At 45.2% G+C, this 17,901-nt stretch overlaps 1 protein-coding gene across 1 annotated transcript in view; it reads left to right on the top strand.

Moving 5' to 3' along the window:
- The window catches only part of LOC104280761 (chromosome unknown open reading frame, human C10orf76), a 113,492-nt gene that overhangs the window by 75,025 nt on the left and 20,566 nt on the right, over window positions 1-17,901 (top strand). Inside the window, exon 23 of the mRNA XM_009878516.1 lies at window positions 7,086-7,164. Within this exon, the coding sequence (XP_009876818.1) occupies window positions 7,086-7,164 (79 nt within the window). The remainder of the gene's footprint in view (window positions 1-7,085; window positions 7,165-17,901) is intronic.

Below are 17,901 nucleotides of genomic sequence, written 5' to 3'. Positions count from 1 at the left end.
ACAGTTCATAAACTTTTTAAATTTCACTCTCTGCCTGGTGTGTTCAGAAGCTGGTGTGTGCAGTCCGTGTGGCTTAATGCACTAAGCAGAGCATCTAATAAAGTAGACTTGCTGCTTGCTTTAAAGTTAAACATCCCATGATAAAATACCAATTAAAGTAGTAAGAGTATAAAAGTAATTTGAAATATTTCAAGTTTTGATCCTGTTTGAGGTTTTGTAATGTCTTGTGTCTCGGAAGGCTTGGATGGCAGTCAGTAATGTGAATTACGAAGCAATGGATAGATGGTGACCCACTTACAATGCTTTGTAGAGACTAAATATTTGCCAAAAGTTCTTCACTTCAAGTCTCTAACCAGAGAGGGTGGCTTTACAAATCTGTCTGGTAAACCATCTTCAGATTTATTTTTTTTTAGTCTTGTTTTGTTTTCTCCTTTTTTTTTGTTGTTTTGTTTTGCTCCCTCACCTTCTGGATTAGCTGTTTCTTCATACCTTATTTGTCTTAGAGAGCTGGTTGCCTTGTACATGAGGGAGTTAAAACTAGTTGTAGCTGAAGGGCTGTATTTGCTGTTGAGGCAGTGTTTTAAGACACATTTCATTGCTCTAAAACACCTGGCAGCTACAGAGCATTGTGTTGTTTGCACAAAACGGTGCTTAGATACTAAAAATCACACCGCCTGTTTGGTCCAGGGACCAAACAGTCCATCCAGTGATGGACTGGCCGCAGAAGGGTATGCGAGTGGATAAACTCCCTGAGTTGTAGTCAAGTGAGGTTGTGCAACTGTCCCAAAAGCGTTAACTGCTCACCCCTGAGGACTTCTTAAGTTGAAAAGCCAAACAGAAGTCATTTAGGTGTGAGAGTGGAGGTGTTTGGTTTGCTTGGCTTAAATGTGTGGACATGAACTGTAAGAAGAGAAGGCGAGCGTATCCTGCAAGCCGTGGTGATACCTGGTTACTATCCAGCAAACAGCGAGGTGGAAAGATGTGCTGTGTTGCTGTGTGGTGGCTCGTAAAGTGCATCGTCCGCCTCTGCCCTGGCAGAATGGGGCTTGGCAGAACAATGCCGAGAACTGCTAGAAGCTCTTTGGTGTGTGTGGCCTTTTTTTTTTTCCTTCTTTTTTTGGTCCCCTCCTTATTAAATAAATAGACCTTGTATCTCCCTCTCCCATGGAGCCTGTCATGGCGATCAATAGGTTTCAGTATGGCGGAGCTGAACAGGTGTAGCAGGCTTATCTCTTCTGTGAAACTGCAGCAGTGCTGACTCAGGTCTTTTTGGTGAGCTGTAACGCAAGCACTTTTGCTGAAAATATCCTTTTGTCTTCAGTTCTCCCCTGCACTTTATTATTGTGTCTGGAAGATGCCTCCCCCTGTGAGTTGTGGACTTGCAGCTTAATGTCAGTACTCATTAAAATGTAGGAGCAGAAGAAATTTAAAAGACTGGAGTTAATCCACAGTAGAAGGCAGAATTTAGTGCACCATTCCAGGGGGTTTGCTTGCTTTTAATTGGTGCACACAGCTTAGATATGGCAGGTACATGTGCGTTATAGCAGTGCCTCATGGACATGTGTTAAAATAATCTAAACCCTCTCACCTCCTGCCAGGTGGGGCTGTACATATGGAGTAACTCTATTTAATTGTTGCAGGCACTGAGCAGATGGGGTTTTATTGTTTTGAGTGCTGGGAGTGCATGAAGAGAGCAATGCCAGCACGATCTTTGCCCCAAGCAGCAGCTTGCTGAGGCACAAGCTTCCTGCAGGAGGGCTGGCTCGTGGCTGAGAGTTTTGCACAGGTCTCCAGCAACCGTGGTTGAGGTGACATGAATGGGGGAAGAGGATAGGTGGTTTGTAGTCATTTTGGGCTCTGTATTATGTATAATTTACTTGCTGCCTTGTGCTTGAGCAGATTCCAACATACCACATGATAAAACTTTCTGAGGTCTCTTCACCTTGTTGGTTTAAAACACTTTGTGGAGGTGATTGTTCTTATTCCCATTTTATGAGGGGAGAACTTAAGGCATGTCAGAGGGAGAGGGAACTGCTGTAGCGAATCAGAGGGAAGCCGGTCACTTGCTGATTCCTGTTCCTGAACAATAACCACCGTATCTCAGGTCTCCCTTTTGTTGTAAAGCAGCTTTATGAAGTGGAATGTGATAAAAGTCAACTATGTCCTTACTGCATCTGCTGGTTCCTAGCCTTCATCGTGGTGCTGCGAGTTCAGTGTGTGCTGCAGCGTTTGTCTCGGATACTGTCAGTGTTTATTGCAGAGGGAAAGTGAACTGGCTGCTTTTGCCATGCATTTGGCTTCATTCAGTGAAGGTGGAGACGTGCTGCTGCTGCCCCGTGTGCTGGGCTGGCATGAGCGCTCAGCTGAGCAGATCAATGCGTGTAGTGGGTATCGAGTCACCCTTGGTTTCCTGCAAGGGTAGATACCAGTCAAGCGTTACTGCTTTTCTAATCCACTGTAATAGGATGTGGGAAGAAGGGACCCTGCAGTGCTACTTCTATTGTACAAGAAATGTTTGAGTATACAAATAATTTTTTTATGCTGGCCACCGCATACTGGACCTGCAAAGTAGGTGCAAAGACCAGGCTCGTGCAGTGAATGATGGCTCAGCATTCCCAAGTCTATAATAAGCTTTGCAACCTTTCTCTTCCCTTACCCTACTTTCAGCACCTCCAGAGTCCTTAATTTCACTGCGTATTAGACAGCTCATCTGCAATAACTTGATGGGAAGGGTTTGGAGGTCAGAGAAAACATGCTGAAGAAGTGCTGCCTGCCTGAGCACAGTGATTTTGCTTTCCCTGCACATTGGATCCAGAGCCGCTTGTTGTGAGGTTCAGGTGGACAGGGTGGTGTTCCTTGCTGCGGTGGGTGCATGTGGGCTAGAAGGTGCAAGGAACTAAGGAACCGGCAGCTCAGTGTTGTTGGTGCATTTCAGTTCTCGCATGTGATGTTAAAACTAGTGACAAATTAAATTGAGGAATTAATTAAATCTTTTCTTTCATGCATGCCATGTCGCTTTTCACGGGAGCCCTTTCCTGTCAGCAAACTTCGCATCGTCACAACTTGTTTCACTCTGAGCTTCCAGCCTGTGGTTTTTTGAGGAAAAAATGGCTAGTAGGAGTCGCTTCAGGGCTTATAAATTGTTGCAGCCTCAGGAACAGCCAAAGTAGAAACTTTCCACCAGTCAGCGATTTCCAGTTTGCGGAGGACAGACAACCTTGGGATCAGTTGCTATTACTCTGATAATCTCTGTCCTGCAGTCTTTTCACCTCGTGTTTCTCTTGATCCTATCTGCCCTTCTGTCTCCTTTTCCCCATCTCTGTGCTTCTTCCTTCAGTAGTTGTTTTCTGAGTTTTTTCTATCCTTGGTTTATCTCTAAGCAAAGTCTTCCATGACACTCAGTTAACAGCACTGTTAGATTTTTTGTTGCTACTGCACTTTTCTGAGCTTTCCCAGTCCTCTTGCATTTGAGATCGTTAGCTCCCTGGGACAGAGGCTTTCCACCACTCCGTGTTTGTACAGTGCCTGTTACAGTGGGACCTAATTTCACTGTCTAATAACATGATTAATACAGTTAGTACAAATAAATGATTCGTTGGCAGTTAGGTTCTTAAATCAGGGCAGAACACTGTATTTTTCTTGCAATCATTCCCTTCTTCCCAAAGAAATAAAAAAAGTGCATTAAATGCATAAATACATAAATGCAAGTGTCCGAGGTTGTTCGTCCTGAGGAAAATACAAGTTCAGTCATACGTCTACGTGGCTTCTGGCATCGTGGTGTCTAGGTAGCTTGCTTTCTGAAGAGTTGCATGAAGAAGTGACGGAAATGTGTATTTCCAAGAGCACCAGCATGGCTAGTGTATAAATGACTCTCACTGAGAGATGGAGGAATAAAAACTGCAGAGATTGCTTGTGGTTAGCTGTAGAGCACTAAGCATTAACGTCAAGACAAGCTGCTGGGAACAGTTTTCTTCATTCCTGAACCGTTGTTTCACCTTCTGCCTGTTCAGCATCCTTCCCTTGTCCAGCGGCAGGATCCTCTTGCCAGTTGACTCCTGAGCAGTGGATCTGTCAGAGGAGGTGGTGTTGCTAAAGTGATACCTCTCCAGACATCTCTCAGCCCCGAGAGAATGGTGTCCCAAAAGCGCTCTGAAATTTGTATGACAACTTGCAGACAGAACCATGTCAGGACTTCCCGGTGTGGAAGTACGCACACGGTATCAAAGGCTAGTTGGGGAACTGTAATGTTTTGTCTTTCAGTGGACACTTTATAAGCTTTACAAATGCATCGAAGGTGCTAGTGCTTCATGAATACCAAACACAAGGGGTTTATTTTATTTTTTTTTCATGATCGGTAGGAAGATCTCAGTAGAACACAACACATCACAAATCTCCAAGCGCTTTAACTGCTCCCTTCCCCAAAGGTACTGGCTGAAATCCCAATAATCAAGGGAATCACAGTGCAAAAATAAAATATTGCCAAGGCTCAGCTGTTACGTGCTGGTGTGTGAACTAATGATGGCAAAGCTGCTGTTCTATTGTCCATAAGGGGGAGACTGTGCTTGAAAGCTCTGGTTCCCCGTTGTCTCCAGGAACAAATGCCTGTGGAGTGGCAGCTTTGCAAAGTGAAATTCCAGCTGTTACTCTGTAGCCCAGGAGGCCAGTTGCCTGAAAGTATGCCCCAGGGGTTTTGAGAAGTGGAAGAATAGTGGAGGCACATCAGAGTAGTTGATGCAGAAGTGCGCTGGTACAGCACAGCAGCTTGGGCTGGGTAGTGATGGAATTTCTCGTAGCAGATGTGTGAGGAGGGGCTGTACCATGTGTGGAGCCTGGCCTCGGTAGCGTATGCTGGGCAGTAAGAACCTGGCTACACAGAGCTGGGATTGAATCCAGGCTCTTCATGCTCCTTGGCCCCAGGCTGCCTGTAGGTTCAGGAAAACAGCTCTGCAGAAAATCAGGTTGGGAAGGAGTTCTTCAGCGTGAAAGAGATCGCTTAAATTTAACAGCTGAACTTCTTCCTCTAGTCACTGCGGAGCTGTCCATTCGCCTTTAGGGAAATGAGGAGGAGACTTGAATTCTTTCTCTTCCTTAATGTCTGTGGATTCTTACTGCAGTGGCAGCTGGTTGCTGGCTTTGCTTTCCCGGGTGAATCCCAGCTGTGATTGCAGGTGCCGCTTCACTAGCTCAGATCCGAGCAGGGAGTAGTGAGCAGGCAGCCCATGTTGAAGTGCTTCACAGCAGTGGAGACAAATGAACGCTGAATCTGTTCCCTGGTAAATGTTGGAACCATGTGAGCGTGCCAAACCCCTCCGAGCTGCCAAACCTTCTGTCAAGCCAGAAGTTAAGTTGTTGTAAGTCTGTGTTCCCTTTTCTTTCAGTAGCTTGTAGTGTGTCCTATAGGAGTGTAAATACGACTCCAGCCAGGCATGAAACGTGCAACTTGAAAGCCACAGAGTTCGAGAGGCTGGGTAATGGAGAGCGTGATTGTGACTAACAGGAGCTGCTTCTCTGGTCAGATGGAAATGGGAGGAGCCCGAGCATGTCTCTACCTGCCTGCTGCCCTCCTCCAGAGGGAGGAAGGGATACAGAAAGCCTGACAAGGGGCCCTGCCGAATTCACTTTACTGATGTAACCATTAAGGCTGGTGAGACCGTAGAAGCTCCCCTGTGCTAAGTACATAGTGATGCTGCAGGAGCAGCCACTGGAGTGGCCACCCCTGCCCATGGACTGCAGCTGGTGTCTGCTGGGAATGTTGCACTGAATCTGCAGATTCTGTTCCTTTGTGTTGTTTTTTTTACTCCTATTCCCCTCCTTTTCCATGCTGTGTTTCTTTATCTCTATATTTAAAGAAGGATGCTTCCAGGCAGGTTTCTTTCCACTAGCTCTGATTGGCGCCACTGAAAATCACTTATTCCTGGTCTCAGGCATTGGCTCTTAGCTGTCCTGAGGTCTGGAGAAAGTAGCTGAAAGCTCTTCTGCAGGGGGAGGTGTGGGGAGGAGGGAACCCATTAGAGTATAGCAAAGGAAGCTGGAATTAATTTTCATGCTGATGAATATGAGAGTGAAAGCCCTGACTGCTGCTGTGGTGTAATTTGGCCAAGCAAATGTTCTCCAGCCGCCATCAGCACGTATCTGTGCAGAGCGCTGACATGGGCTGTTCCTATGATGAGCATTTACCTCCGCAGTGGGTCTCATGGGTAATATCCCAACTGGACCAGCAGCAAACGCTGACCTGGGGAGACTTTACTGTCTTGCCATTTGTCTTCTCAGTTGTACCTCACAAGCAGAGGAGGAGATGAGAGAATATTCCATCTGCAGTTTCATTTCTTTTTTTCCCCAATTACTATTTTACTTTCAATTTTAGATTTCTCATACCTGCCTCTAGAGTCACCTAGAAGGGGAGTACATTGGTGCAGACAAGTGAGAGAAACGAGGCAGAGAAGCAGAAGTGATCAGTGTTCCTGGTGCCGTATTTGGGACACTGTCATAAGCTGTCTCTAACAATCCATAATTGGAGCTGAGGACTAAAGCTATTATGGGAAGAAGTCAAAGTAGTGGCTGCAGTGATGGATGACTACACGTAAGCGCCAGCTACAACATTTTAAACATAGTGGAGATCCAATGCAATAAACCATCAGCTTCAACACATCAGGCAGCAAAGCTCCGTAGGGCAAAATGTCAGGCAAATACCAGTTTTGGAAGGGATGAGAGGATGCAGTCCCTGAGCAGGACAGGGCAGCAATGGCCAGATTTGCTGTGTCTCCGCTGGGACACTGAGCGGTTTGCAGCAAGGCAGCGATTCACTCTGCCGGAGCAGCGGGCACAGCCCTGTATCTGCTGGGACAAAGGCACCCAGCGTAGGGCAGTGCCCGTGCCTGCAATTTCCAGTGAGCCTGTGACTGAATCTGTGTTGGCCTCTCGGCAGAGAGCCTGTCCTCGGCAGAGCAAGCGATGCCATGCGGTGAGGAGGAACTCCTCCTTGCGGGACTATGGCTCCATGTGCACTGACTCAGGCTGATGGGGTATTTCTGCTGCATCCCTGAGCTGTTCCTGAGACCTCTGAAAATTTCCCTCTTTTGTTTCAGAGCCATCATCAATCACTTCAACCCGAAGATAGAGTCTTATGCGGCAGTGAATCACATATCGCAGCTCTCCGAGGATCAGGTAAACCAGACGTGCGATGACCTTTTCTTATGTTGACCTCTGGAATGTTGGTGTTTAGGATTGCCTTGTGCTCCCTGACAGCAATATGAGAGGAGAAGGCGGGACTCTCATGTTCCTCGTTCAGATGTGGGCACAGGAAGAGAAACAAGGCTTACTTTAACGAATTTTACCATCGTATCCAGACATCTTGGTCCAGCAAGTGCAGAAAGATGGATACAAATTATGAAAATAGGCAGAATTGTCAGCAAGCGTGATTGGAGTTTGTGAGGATGCAGGTGTTTAGAATGGAGCAGGAAGTTTTTGGCAGTGAATTTAGTTATTGAAGAACCGTTAGCTTAATTTTTCTGTGATAGCAGGGAATTAGAACTGAGGCAACACTTACTAGAAATTTTCTAGGGTAATTGAATTCAGTTAGTTTAGACTTTGAAAAGAGAAGGTTTTTACTAAAGAAGGTGATAAGGTTATATTTCTCTTCCTTGATTTGGCCTGTTTTGCTCTCTTTGTGTCCTGCTTGTATTCCATAAATGTGTAAAAGTGGCTTTTTGAAAACAGGCTTCTGTGCATGATCTCAGGAAGGGAAGGTACAGCCTGTTATCCAAAATAAAATATTGGGACTGTATGTTAATCATTCCTGGAGATGTAAATGTCTCTGCAGGAGCCTGTAGTGGACAAAATACAGAGCTACAATGAGAGCTTTGGGGGATCATCCCAGACACAGCTGTGTCGACACCTCTCGATCTTCCAGATAAGAAATTGTGAACATGGTCTAGGACAGACCTCGGCTGAGTCACCTTGGATTGCTCCTTCCACTGGGTGGGGTCCCGCGCTTAGGCCTGTTACAGTACTAGTGCAGTGGGGAAAAAATGTGGACCCTACTGCTTTTTGTTCTGTTTTTGATATAGACAGATAGAAAAAAACACTGGGCTTAATTTACTTCATTTTTCTGTATTGTTCTGCCTCTGAGATTCAGCGTACCCGCCGCTATGCTTTGTAATGGTTCACGTTATCAGTCCTGGTTCACTGATGAGACGCTGATTGCATCAACCCAGGCCCCTAAGAAAGAAAAGCCTTTGAGAGCCCAATTTAAAACCAAGGGCTTGGATGGGGGGGAATTTTGCATAGTCTTTGGGGTTAGCCTGAGAAAGGAAATGAGCTTTTCGCTGTCAGCTCTGTGTAGTATTCATCCCCCAGCAGTTCGGGGAGGTCAGATGAAATCCTTTCTTCCTTGTGTGTTATTCTTTAAATAAAATCTCTAGCAGCAGACAGATAATGAAATCAGTGCTGATGCATGGAGCATTTTGAGGAAGATGATTAGGAAGTTGAAAGACAGTTAGATTTCTCAGTTTTTTTTCTTTTTTTCTCTTCATGCTTTCTTTCAGCATAAGGAGAACATCAGACAAAGCAAAGCAGTAATAGGCACCCGTGAACTGCAGAGAAATAACAGAGATGTCACTGTAGTGAGGGACTGTGTGGTCTCAGTTTAGTCACCTCTGCAATTTACTACAAAAATAGGAGAGGGATGGAGACTTCTTGCGAGGGGTGATGGTGGATGGCTGAGATCAAGGCCAGGGTCTGGCTTTTGTGGGATAAGAGGTTTGTTGTTTTCATTCTGTGTTAGCTTTTCAGCATGAGGTGGAGGGGTCAAGCTTGCCTTTTGGCTGCTATAGTCTCTCTCTTTTTTATTTTTTCTTCCAGCTGTATCTTATTTTTTTTGCATGTGTGTTCACTTAATTTCCCTTCTCTCTTCTCTCCATAAGTATTTTTTGCACAAAATCTGCCCTCCTTTATAGCCCTGGTTTTTGTAGTCCACCACATTGAAATATTTAATACTGACATTTAACTTGTATGTCCACACACAGATACTACATTTAGGACTGGTCATTCTCCACTTTGAGTTATTTCAATAGTTTTAGGAGAATGGTATTTCTTCACTGGGAACATTTGTTTTTACAATTTTGGGGATCAAACTTTTCTTTCAATGATGATTTCCTTCACAGATACTAGCCTTTGGCCAGATTATCCTATGGCTGCTCAAACTCCTCTCTGGTATCTGATAATCTCCTATTAGGCAGGCAAGTGTGGCTTTGACAGAGCTCTATCTGAAGGGGAATTTCCAGCTGCTGAGTTGCTTCCAATTCACTTGAACCTTATCAGTTTGCAGACTCTTACTTAAGCCTGTGTCAAACTTACTGTGCTGCCCTCTGACTGTTCTGGCACCCTTTTCATGTTGTAAATGATTTTGTAAATTATTTTTTTAAAATTTTTGTATTTTTAATATCCTTAAAAGTAGCTAAGTAATCAGCTGAAAGAGATTTTGCTTCATCTTTTTCTTTTCCTAATCCTATTGAAGGCTTTATTACCTTGTTAATCACTAATGTCTGTTTATTACCATTCTCAGTCTGGCATTTCAATGCTTTCTCCTTTTTATTTATAAGCATTACTGTTAAAGTTATTACATGCTGAAGGGATTTGCAGACCCTTGGAAACGGTGGACATGGGGTTGTTTTAAGGAGAGACTGTTAATACCACCATACATCTCTAGTCCTGAAGATCTCCAGGAACCATAGTCTGAATACATGGATCTGTGCTCTAGGCAGGTGTCCTCAGAAGACTTCACAGTTCTGCTTTGCTTACTGTTGTGGGGTTTATCCAGTATTCAGATCTGAAAACCAGGAAGAGACCTTTTTCTTTCCACATTCCCTTGAGCAAAGAGTGGGAAATTCCCAGGAGCAAGCGAATGCCAGGATTTTGATGATGGGCCACCTTCGTCTATCAACACAGTGTGATCCTTGCCAGTGCCACTCTGCAAAGAGTTTGCTTGCCAAAGCAGACTCGTAATCCTTCCTAGTCGTTAGCTATTTTGACCTTGCTGTAGTTCCTTGCTGTAGTTCTTGCAGAGAACAGGGGCAAGGCAGTGAGAAAACGGCAGCACCATAGTTGCTCCAGAAGGGTAAACACAGGCAAGCAAGCTGAAAACACAGGGCATGAATGATCTGGCTGGGATCTCACATCTACCTTTTCTGGATGTGAAAGAGCAGGTGTCTCTAAGAAGGCAGCTCTCTGCCTGTTGGTCATGTAGCACGATTATCCTAGAGGGGCTAAAGTGAGAGGAACCCAGTACTTTTGGTGAAATCTCTGAGCTGGCATATCTTGTGGTGGCTGGCATGCCAAGAAAGTCTTGTGCGAGTTAGCAGAATTGCTCAGTGAGGTCTCCTTTTCTCTTTGGCACCTGTTCTCTCCTTGTTTTCTACTCTAAGGGTCTTACTAGTCCGGAACATCTGTGTGCTTTTTCTAACAGAGAAACCCTTTTCTTATCACCCATGACAGGGACACTAAGTACCTCCAGTTTGGAGGTAGCGTAGAGTTCATTGTGAATGATGGTTGCGAAGACCTGCACCGTGTGTATTAATCTGGTAACTGCAGATGAAAAATGCTGAGAGCCAGAACAAATTGTGATGGGAAACCAGGACAACTGTATCGCTTCTGAAGTTGTGACAAATGAGTGTAATGCTTGGGTTGTTCCACGTTCTGATACCTCTATAACTCAGGTAGCTGCAATCCAGTTTGGTCAGGCAGTCTCACAAAGCCATTTGCCTTTCCTGGAGGTCATACCTCAAAAGTTGAATGCTTCTCCCTTTCCCACCCTCTCAATTCCCATGGCTGATTGTTACCTGGTTGAGCATTGAAGGACTAACCCAAAGTGCAGCTCAGGAAGTCTCCAGCAGTGACTTGCATAGAAAGGCACAGAAGGGTGCAGTTGGGTTTAGATGTCCTACAGTATTCAAATTCAGAGCCACTGATGTTGGAGTTTATTCAGCTTGTTCTGGATTCTGTAACTAGCAGCAAAACCACTGGCAAATACCAAATGCGGTGTTGTTTTTTAGCACTGCTGACAGTGGTATTAAGAGTTAAAACCTGTTGGCACCTGTGCATTTAGTGTTTTTAAAATGCCAAGCACCATCAGTGCTAGGCACTACTACAATAAATCCCACTAATCTCTTACATTAATATAACATGTTGCGAGGGCTCCAGAAACACTTTAAAACTCTTTCAACATAATGCTACTTCATGTCTGAAATGCAGTGAGCTTTGGGGTAGGAAGTATCAAGCTTGCTAGTGCTGTGTTGACCACAGTAGTAGGAACATGAAACTCCAGCTGAGGGGTCACTGAGGCAAAGCCCTAATTTAACGTCATCGGATCTTTGTAAATGAAGCGGGGATGTTGGGTTTCATGGTCTCATTACAGATGCTTGGTTTTGACTAATGGCTTGAAACAGATTTTATTGCTTTGACAGAAAGAGTTGAGCTGCACCAGATGAAATTGGAATCTCAGGTTTAAACGAATCTATATAAAAGTCTTCTGGAGTTGGCAAATTGATAGTTTGCCTAGTTGATGGGGGAGTTCTTGTTCAGATTTTTTTCTTTCTTTCTTTCTTTCTTTGTTGTTTACCAGAGAAGTATCCCTGCAATTTACTAATGCCTCAGACTCCTTTACGCAGTGTGCCAGACTGAATAAGTCTGAACAGGCTTCAAGGACTGATCAGCTTTGTCGCAAGGAGATTTGAAGCTGGAGGTGAGCTTTGGAGCAGTGACTGTGTGCTGCGTAGTGCTTTTATTAACATGCAGAATACAATAAACTGTGCGTCATTGGAGGAGGGAGGACAGTGTCTGGTAGCCCGTTAGAGGGACAAAAGAAGGACTTTGTTTTTTAAAAACACCTACTGCCAGAGAGACGTAACCCTATTCCTAATTCAGTTCCAGAAACCCCAATAAGAAATGGGAGAAATTCCCTTCTTTCAGGCTCAACACCAAGATGCCCCAGGCATCCTGCCCTTACCGCCAGCGGCAGCTGCTCTGTGCCTTGGGGGCAGTGGGACCCTGGATCACCCTGGTCCCTCCCCGGGGTGGGCAGAGGAGTCTTTTCACCCTCTTTACGCGTTGCAAAGGCCAAGGCACATCTTGCTTCCCACCTCCTACCACTTCTGTGAGCTCTCCTCTTGGACAAATTAGAGGCTGCCTCAACGTACAAATGGTTAACAAAGTCAGTCCATTAGACTTAAAAGCACAGCTCGCCTCGCCTGGCTGGCTGAGTACCACAGGGACTGATAGGTGCTGAAAACTGCTGTAATGTAGGTGACTGCTGAATGCTGGGGACTTCTTTTGGAAGAGCTGCAACAGGGTGAAATCTTCTGGAGCTAGATCCATTTCTGTGCTGGGGCTGCAGAGGCGACACTTGGGGACATGAGTTATGAGCCCAGCCTGAATCGCAGCTGGGAGCATGCTGAGCAAGTGCCACAGATAGAACTTTGTAGTAAGGTCCCAGCCCATACTGTGGAGACAGGTTGGTGTTGCTCTTGTTCCAGTGCTTGTCCTGCACCCCTGGCGAGTGTGTTTCATAAACACTTCCTGGATGTCTGGTAGATTTGTTTTAAACGTGGTGCTTAACTAAGGTTGGAAAAGGGGCTGTGGGTAGCTAGAGGAAGAGGCTGGGTCTGAACTCCTTCCTAGCATTCACTGTGCTGCCTTGAGAGATCCTTGAGCCCTGTGTCCTCCCAAGCAAGAGGGCAGCTTGTGTGGAGCCCCTGAGGAGCCAGGCAAGGTTTGAAGTGTGGTGTGATCTGCTGGGGAAGTGGAAAGCGATGTTACGGATTGCCGTCACCGCTAAGCGCCTGTGTAGGGCAGGGAAAGCTCCACAGAGGATTGCAGCAGAATGATCAAAACAGTCTGCGTTCATAAAGATTAAATTACAACTTTGCACATCTATTATTAAAGGAGGAGCTGTCAACGGCTGGCTTGTGCGAACGCACAATTCAATTTGCATTTTGTAAAACTTCAGATTGAGAAGGTTTTTTAATCCCTTATGAAAAAGGAACAATAGATGCTAGCTGTTGCCAGGTGCATAATGCAGATAGATACCACGCAAACTTCTTTCCTAGTCCTCTGTAAAGCTGGATTTATAGCACTATACTTTGCTGCTCTAGTCCCGAGCTCCACCCTAAGATCCCTTTACAATCAGTCATCTCTCTGCTTGCGAGTCCTAAAAGCAGACAAGCTATATAGCCTGCTGTGCCAGTTACAGATGGAGATGTGGCCGTGAGTAACTGCTCCTGGAGTCAAATTCCCCTCTCACAAAAGGGGACAGGCTTTGCAGAGACTGTCAGCCGTGCTTGTTCTGGAGCATCTTTAGCATAAAACTCCTGCCTTCAGTTACTGCCACTCTTCCTTCTCTTTGGTACTATCCTGCTGTAACAGATAATGTTTTTTCTGCCTTCCTCCTCTGGATCCTCAAGCTGAAGCTGCAGCTGTTTCCCAAAAGCGACAAATTGGGTCATTGCTCTGATTTCAAAGTGGGAAGCAGATTGAGCTTTGCAGTCTCCATGCCTCCCAGCACAGGAGAGCAAATGCTGCTGAGCCAAAAGGTGCCACACCTGAACAGAGCTCTGTTCAGCTGGAAGATTTGTGGTTTTTGCTCTATAATACTTGACGTTTGGATGTTAAGACAGTAAGTTCAAATTCATTATACGCGGTAGATAGCTCAAAGGCGAACCCTTTAACAGGGGAGAAGGTGCCATCTCTGATGTGTGTGACTCCTCTTGTCTTTGAGGGAGATGTGAGGCAGGCAGTGGGACTGCTCAGGGAGCTGTGGCATTCAAAGACAGCCAGCGAGGCGGGGGATGAATGTCCAGAGAGATGGAACTGGGGAAGGTGGTTCTACATCAGCCAAGTGCCAGGGGCTATAAATCAATTCCACTGCCTCAGTCAGAGGCCGCTTGGATTCCCCCATGGCTCCATTAAGGCACAGATAAGCTCCTGGGGAGCTAAGCACTGCTAGCAGCACACGCTGCTTCAGCAGCAGCATCTGCTTCACAGCTGGCATGAGTGTAGGCCTGTGGAAGGGTATTAATTCAAAGCCCTGTGTTTGCTTTCACCTGAGCACCTGCTCATAGGAGCTTCTCTTCCATTTTTTCCAAACCGTGGATTTATGTTCTCCATCAGTAACTGCTTCACGGCAAGAATTGCTATCAGGGAAAGTGTATTGCAGCCTCCTAGATGAGATGAATAGGTCTGGACCATTGTCTGCAAGTACCTAGGATTTCTGAAATAAGCTGATGAGACGCAACAGCCATCACTTGCATCAATGTTAACTGGTGCATCACAGTTGCAACAGTGTTGGTTTAAACTAGGACTCTTTTCCATGGGATTGGTTAGGATGACCTCTGGCAGTAAGAGAGTAAGTGTGGAAAATCTGCTGGTATATCCCTGACATTTGGAGAACAGGATAGTTCTTAGCCTCCAAGTTGAAAACTTTGCCACCAGTCTTACTGTGTGCAGCAGCCTGCTAATGAGATGCGGCGCTTAAGGCTTATTTGTGCACAAAACCCATCTTGGTTTCCCAAGTGTATTTTCCTCAGCGATTGTAATTCAGCAGAGTGCATTTGCTTTTGAATTGAATGTAAAAACACACACACAGAATGATGTTGAAATCTTACTCTTGGTCTTCCTGAATTCTTGGATAGTGCTGGACTGGGGTCCTATGTAGAAGCCTTAGAGGTGGACAAGTGAGTATTTCTCCCACTTGTGATGGCGTGAGCAAGCTCCTATCCCTCTAATGGATCTATTGCAACTCTGAGACAATGACAGCTGCTTGCAGTGAAATGTGATGACAGATAAGGGCACCGCATCTTTCGGGCAGTGAGATTTAGCATCAGGGAGCTGGCATGATCTGGCTAGCTAACTGTTCTTGGGGTGCTTTGGCTTTGGAAGGGTCTGTACTATCTTTTGCAGATCAAACTGTGCTGCTCTTGAGCCTTCTGGAAAGCCAGAAGTAAAATTATCATGGTGATACTGTGAGAATTTGGTTTTCTGGGCACTGCTATCAACCCCTCTGGTTATATTTCTTCATCCACACCTGTGAATCAAACCATTGCCCTTCCTGCAAATAAGACAGTGGGCTTTTCACTCAAGCATTGCATTGGCCTTTGCAGCCTTCTTCTAGTTCTGTGGAAGCCAATGTTCCAAACCCAGGAGGAATTCAATCCATGTGTGAATATGGAGGTCACACAGCCCTTACCCTGAGATGTCTCTTATCCTGCCAGCAGTTCTCCTTCCAAGTGTTTAAAGGAAGAGTGTCCTCAGCTGGCTAATGACAAAGTCTCCCTTTCCAGTCCTTTTCTGCCCTAGGAGTACATATGCCTCTCCCCAAACCTAGATACTGGCCTTTACTCGGTGTCATGTCGGTGGTTTGCTGGAGTCAGGCCTCTGTCCAACTTGTATGAAATGTTAGCTGTCACTCGAACATTAATCAGTGATTTTATGTAGTAGGTTGTAACACGGAACTTGGATCTAGATGGAGCTTCACGTGACAGTACCTGCAGGTTTTTTTGTTCCTTTCATTTGTTAAAAAAAGGTAGCTGTGAGCTCCAGTACAGACTTCTTAAGGCTGTGCTTTGTTTGCGAGAAGTACTCTTTTTGTAGAAAATTTTGAAACACTAGGACAGAAGCAGTCTTCTAGCTGATGAAAACAAAAATGTGAATTTGTGAGAGAGCCAAGGTAGTCATGCTGGAACTTCCTGACTATCTGTTTTATTTTTTTCATGCAGACTGCTTTGCTGGGAATTTTCTACCCTGTCGTTAATGCTCCTGAAAACCAATGACTTGATGGAAACATCTCACTATAGACTCTTAGTTCTCACCTCATCTATGACGATGTGCTTTTCTATTTTAAGTGATGGACCTATTTAATTACAGTACCACCTACAAGTCGCTTTGTAGGCATAGAGAAGAAACGTAGTCTGTTGCTGGGCTAAGCTTCCTTTCACAGAAGAATAAAAAGAAGGCTGCTGTAATGCCTCATCTCAGCCTTCCTTGCAAATACCTGAGCATGACACGCTTTTTGCAGGGGTGAATATTAACGTGATCTAAACTTAATTTCTCTGGCTAATGACACTTTCCCACATCATTCAGTTCTTGCTGAGCTTTCCACCCTCAGTAGCGCCCAGAGGGATAATATTCCAGGACTGCTTGAGTCCTAAAGCGTGTCTGTCACTATTTAGTATGTTGATTTTTCAGAACTAGGACTCGGTGATGCAAGGGCTGGGCAGCTAATGTCTTACCAAACATTTTGGCATAAAGACGATGGTCACGGACCACTCCTGTCTCACTTGTTCGTCGAAGAGTCAGTTGTTAAGTCAAACTGGAAACTTGTGGTCTTGTCAGGTACATTGATGGTTTGAGGCATAGTCCAGTCCCTCATCCTCACCCAGAAACCCTTCACTTAAGTGAAACATAGTTTGAAGAGGGAGGTAACTGGTATGTTGGGATGCCTGGACTGAACCTGCCATGCTTTTTGTACACAAGATCGTAACTTAGTGTCACCTCACTTTTGTATGTCAGGGTGAGCTTTTTCCGTGATGAGTTTGGAAACGGTCGCATTAAGATGTTTCAAGAAGAACAGCCAGTTGGTTTGGTCCTGATCTTTGTTTTAATAAAGAATGATGCAAAAATCCCAGAAGTCAAATCTCGGGAGTAGGAAGATTTTATTTTGATAGCATTCTCTGTTTTTAAAGGGATAAACCAATAATCTGTGTGTACTCTCACAAGAAGTCTTACTTTCCAGTGCTCAGCAGGGTTATAATTTAAAAGGTGAATCCAGACTCAGGACTGTTAACCCCATCTCTGGTAATATTACATACTCATACCCAGTTGCTCGCAGATTCTTCTGTCCTGCCTCTTGTTACTAAGTCAAGAATATATGCTGCGGAAATACCCACAAAATATCGAAGATCACACCTCCTCCTCTGTCACTTGCTTTGGAAAAGGTGATCGGATGGTTCTGACGGTAGGTGCCGCTCCCCGGCAGAGGTTTTAATGCCCACTGAGGTAATGGCGAGTGACATTTCAGATTGCAGGCTTCTTGTACTCTGTATAGCTCCTACTGTACATTCCCTTCTCTCTGGGTATTGAATTGCTGTTCTGGCACAGTATTTGAGTTGAGTTTTTCCCCTGCCCCTGTTTTTTCCGGGGGGGGCTCTGTGCCATCATGCTGACAACACACACATTTGAGAGGATTCCTTTACATGTGCAAGCTCTTCTGGCATTATTCGATCCCGTCTCTTTCAACATGTGATAGCAGAATATAAAGTAGGTCACTTTATTTCCTTTCTGCTTTTCTCAGTTCTGCAGCTCTTGTGATCTTCGAATTCTTTCTGAATATCAGACAGTTTTGGAGACTTGTGACTTGGAGAGATCGCTAGGCTATTTTAATCATCTTGGGATCAGGCCTTAATGGGGCACCTGGGACGTCTTTCTTTGTAACCTTTGTGTGCCTCGGATACCCTGTTAATTAGTGCCCTCAACGTGTGTTAGAGAGATGAGAAGGAAGAAGGATGGCAGCTTTGCTAATGCACAGCCATCGCTTGCTGCTCTGATGCATTTTGTGGCTGCTGCCAGCCCTGCCCTCCTGTTCTCTCCGAGCTGATTGTAGCCGACAGTTGTTGTCTACAAGCAGCAAACCAAGTGAACAGCTCTGCTTACTACCGTTTATAAAAACGCACCGAACAAAAGCTCTAGGCACAGTCACGACATCCTTAAAAAGGCACGTGGAAGGAATTTAGTCTTCCCTCAGACAGACCATTTCAGGCTACTGTAGATTTACAAGCCCCAAAGCTTTAAAGTACCTGGGCTTTTCAACCTATAGACTTGTTTTGGGATTTTATTCCTACAGCCCAAGGTGGTTAG

The sequence above is a fragment of the Apaloderma vittatum genome, unplaced genomic scaffold (genome assembly GCF_000703405.1).
Source record: "Apaloderma vittatum isolate BGI_N311 unplaced genomic scaffold, ASM70340v1 scaffold12981, whole genome shotgun sequence".
NCBI lineage: Eukaryota > Metazoa > Chordata > Aves > Trogoniformes > Trogonidae > Apaloderma > Apaloderma vittatum.
This window is presented reverse-complemented; position numbering and strand designations above follow the sequence as displayed.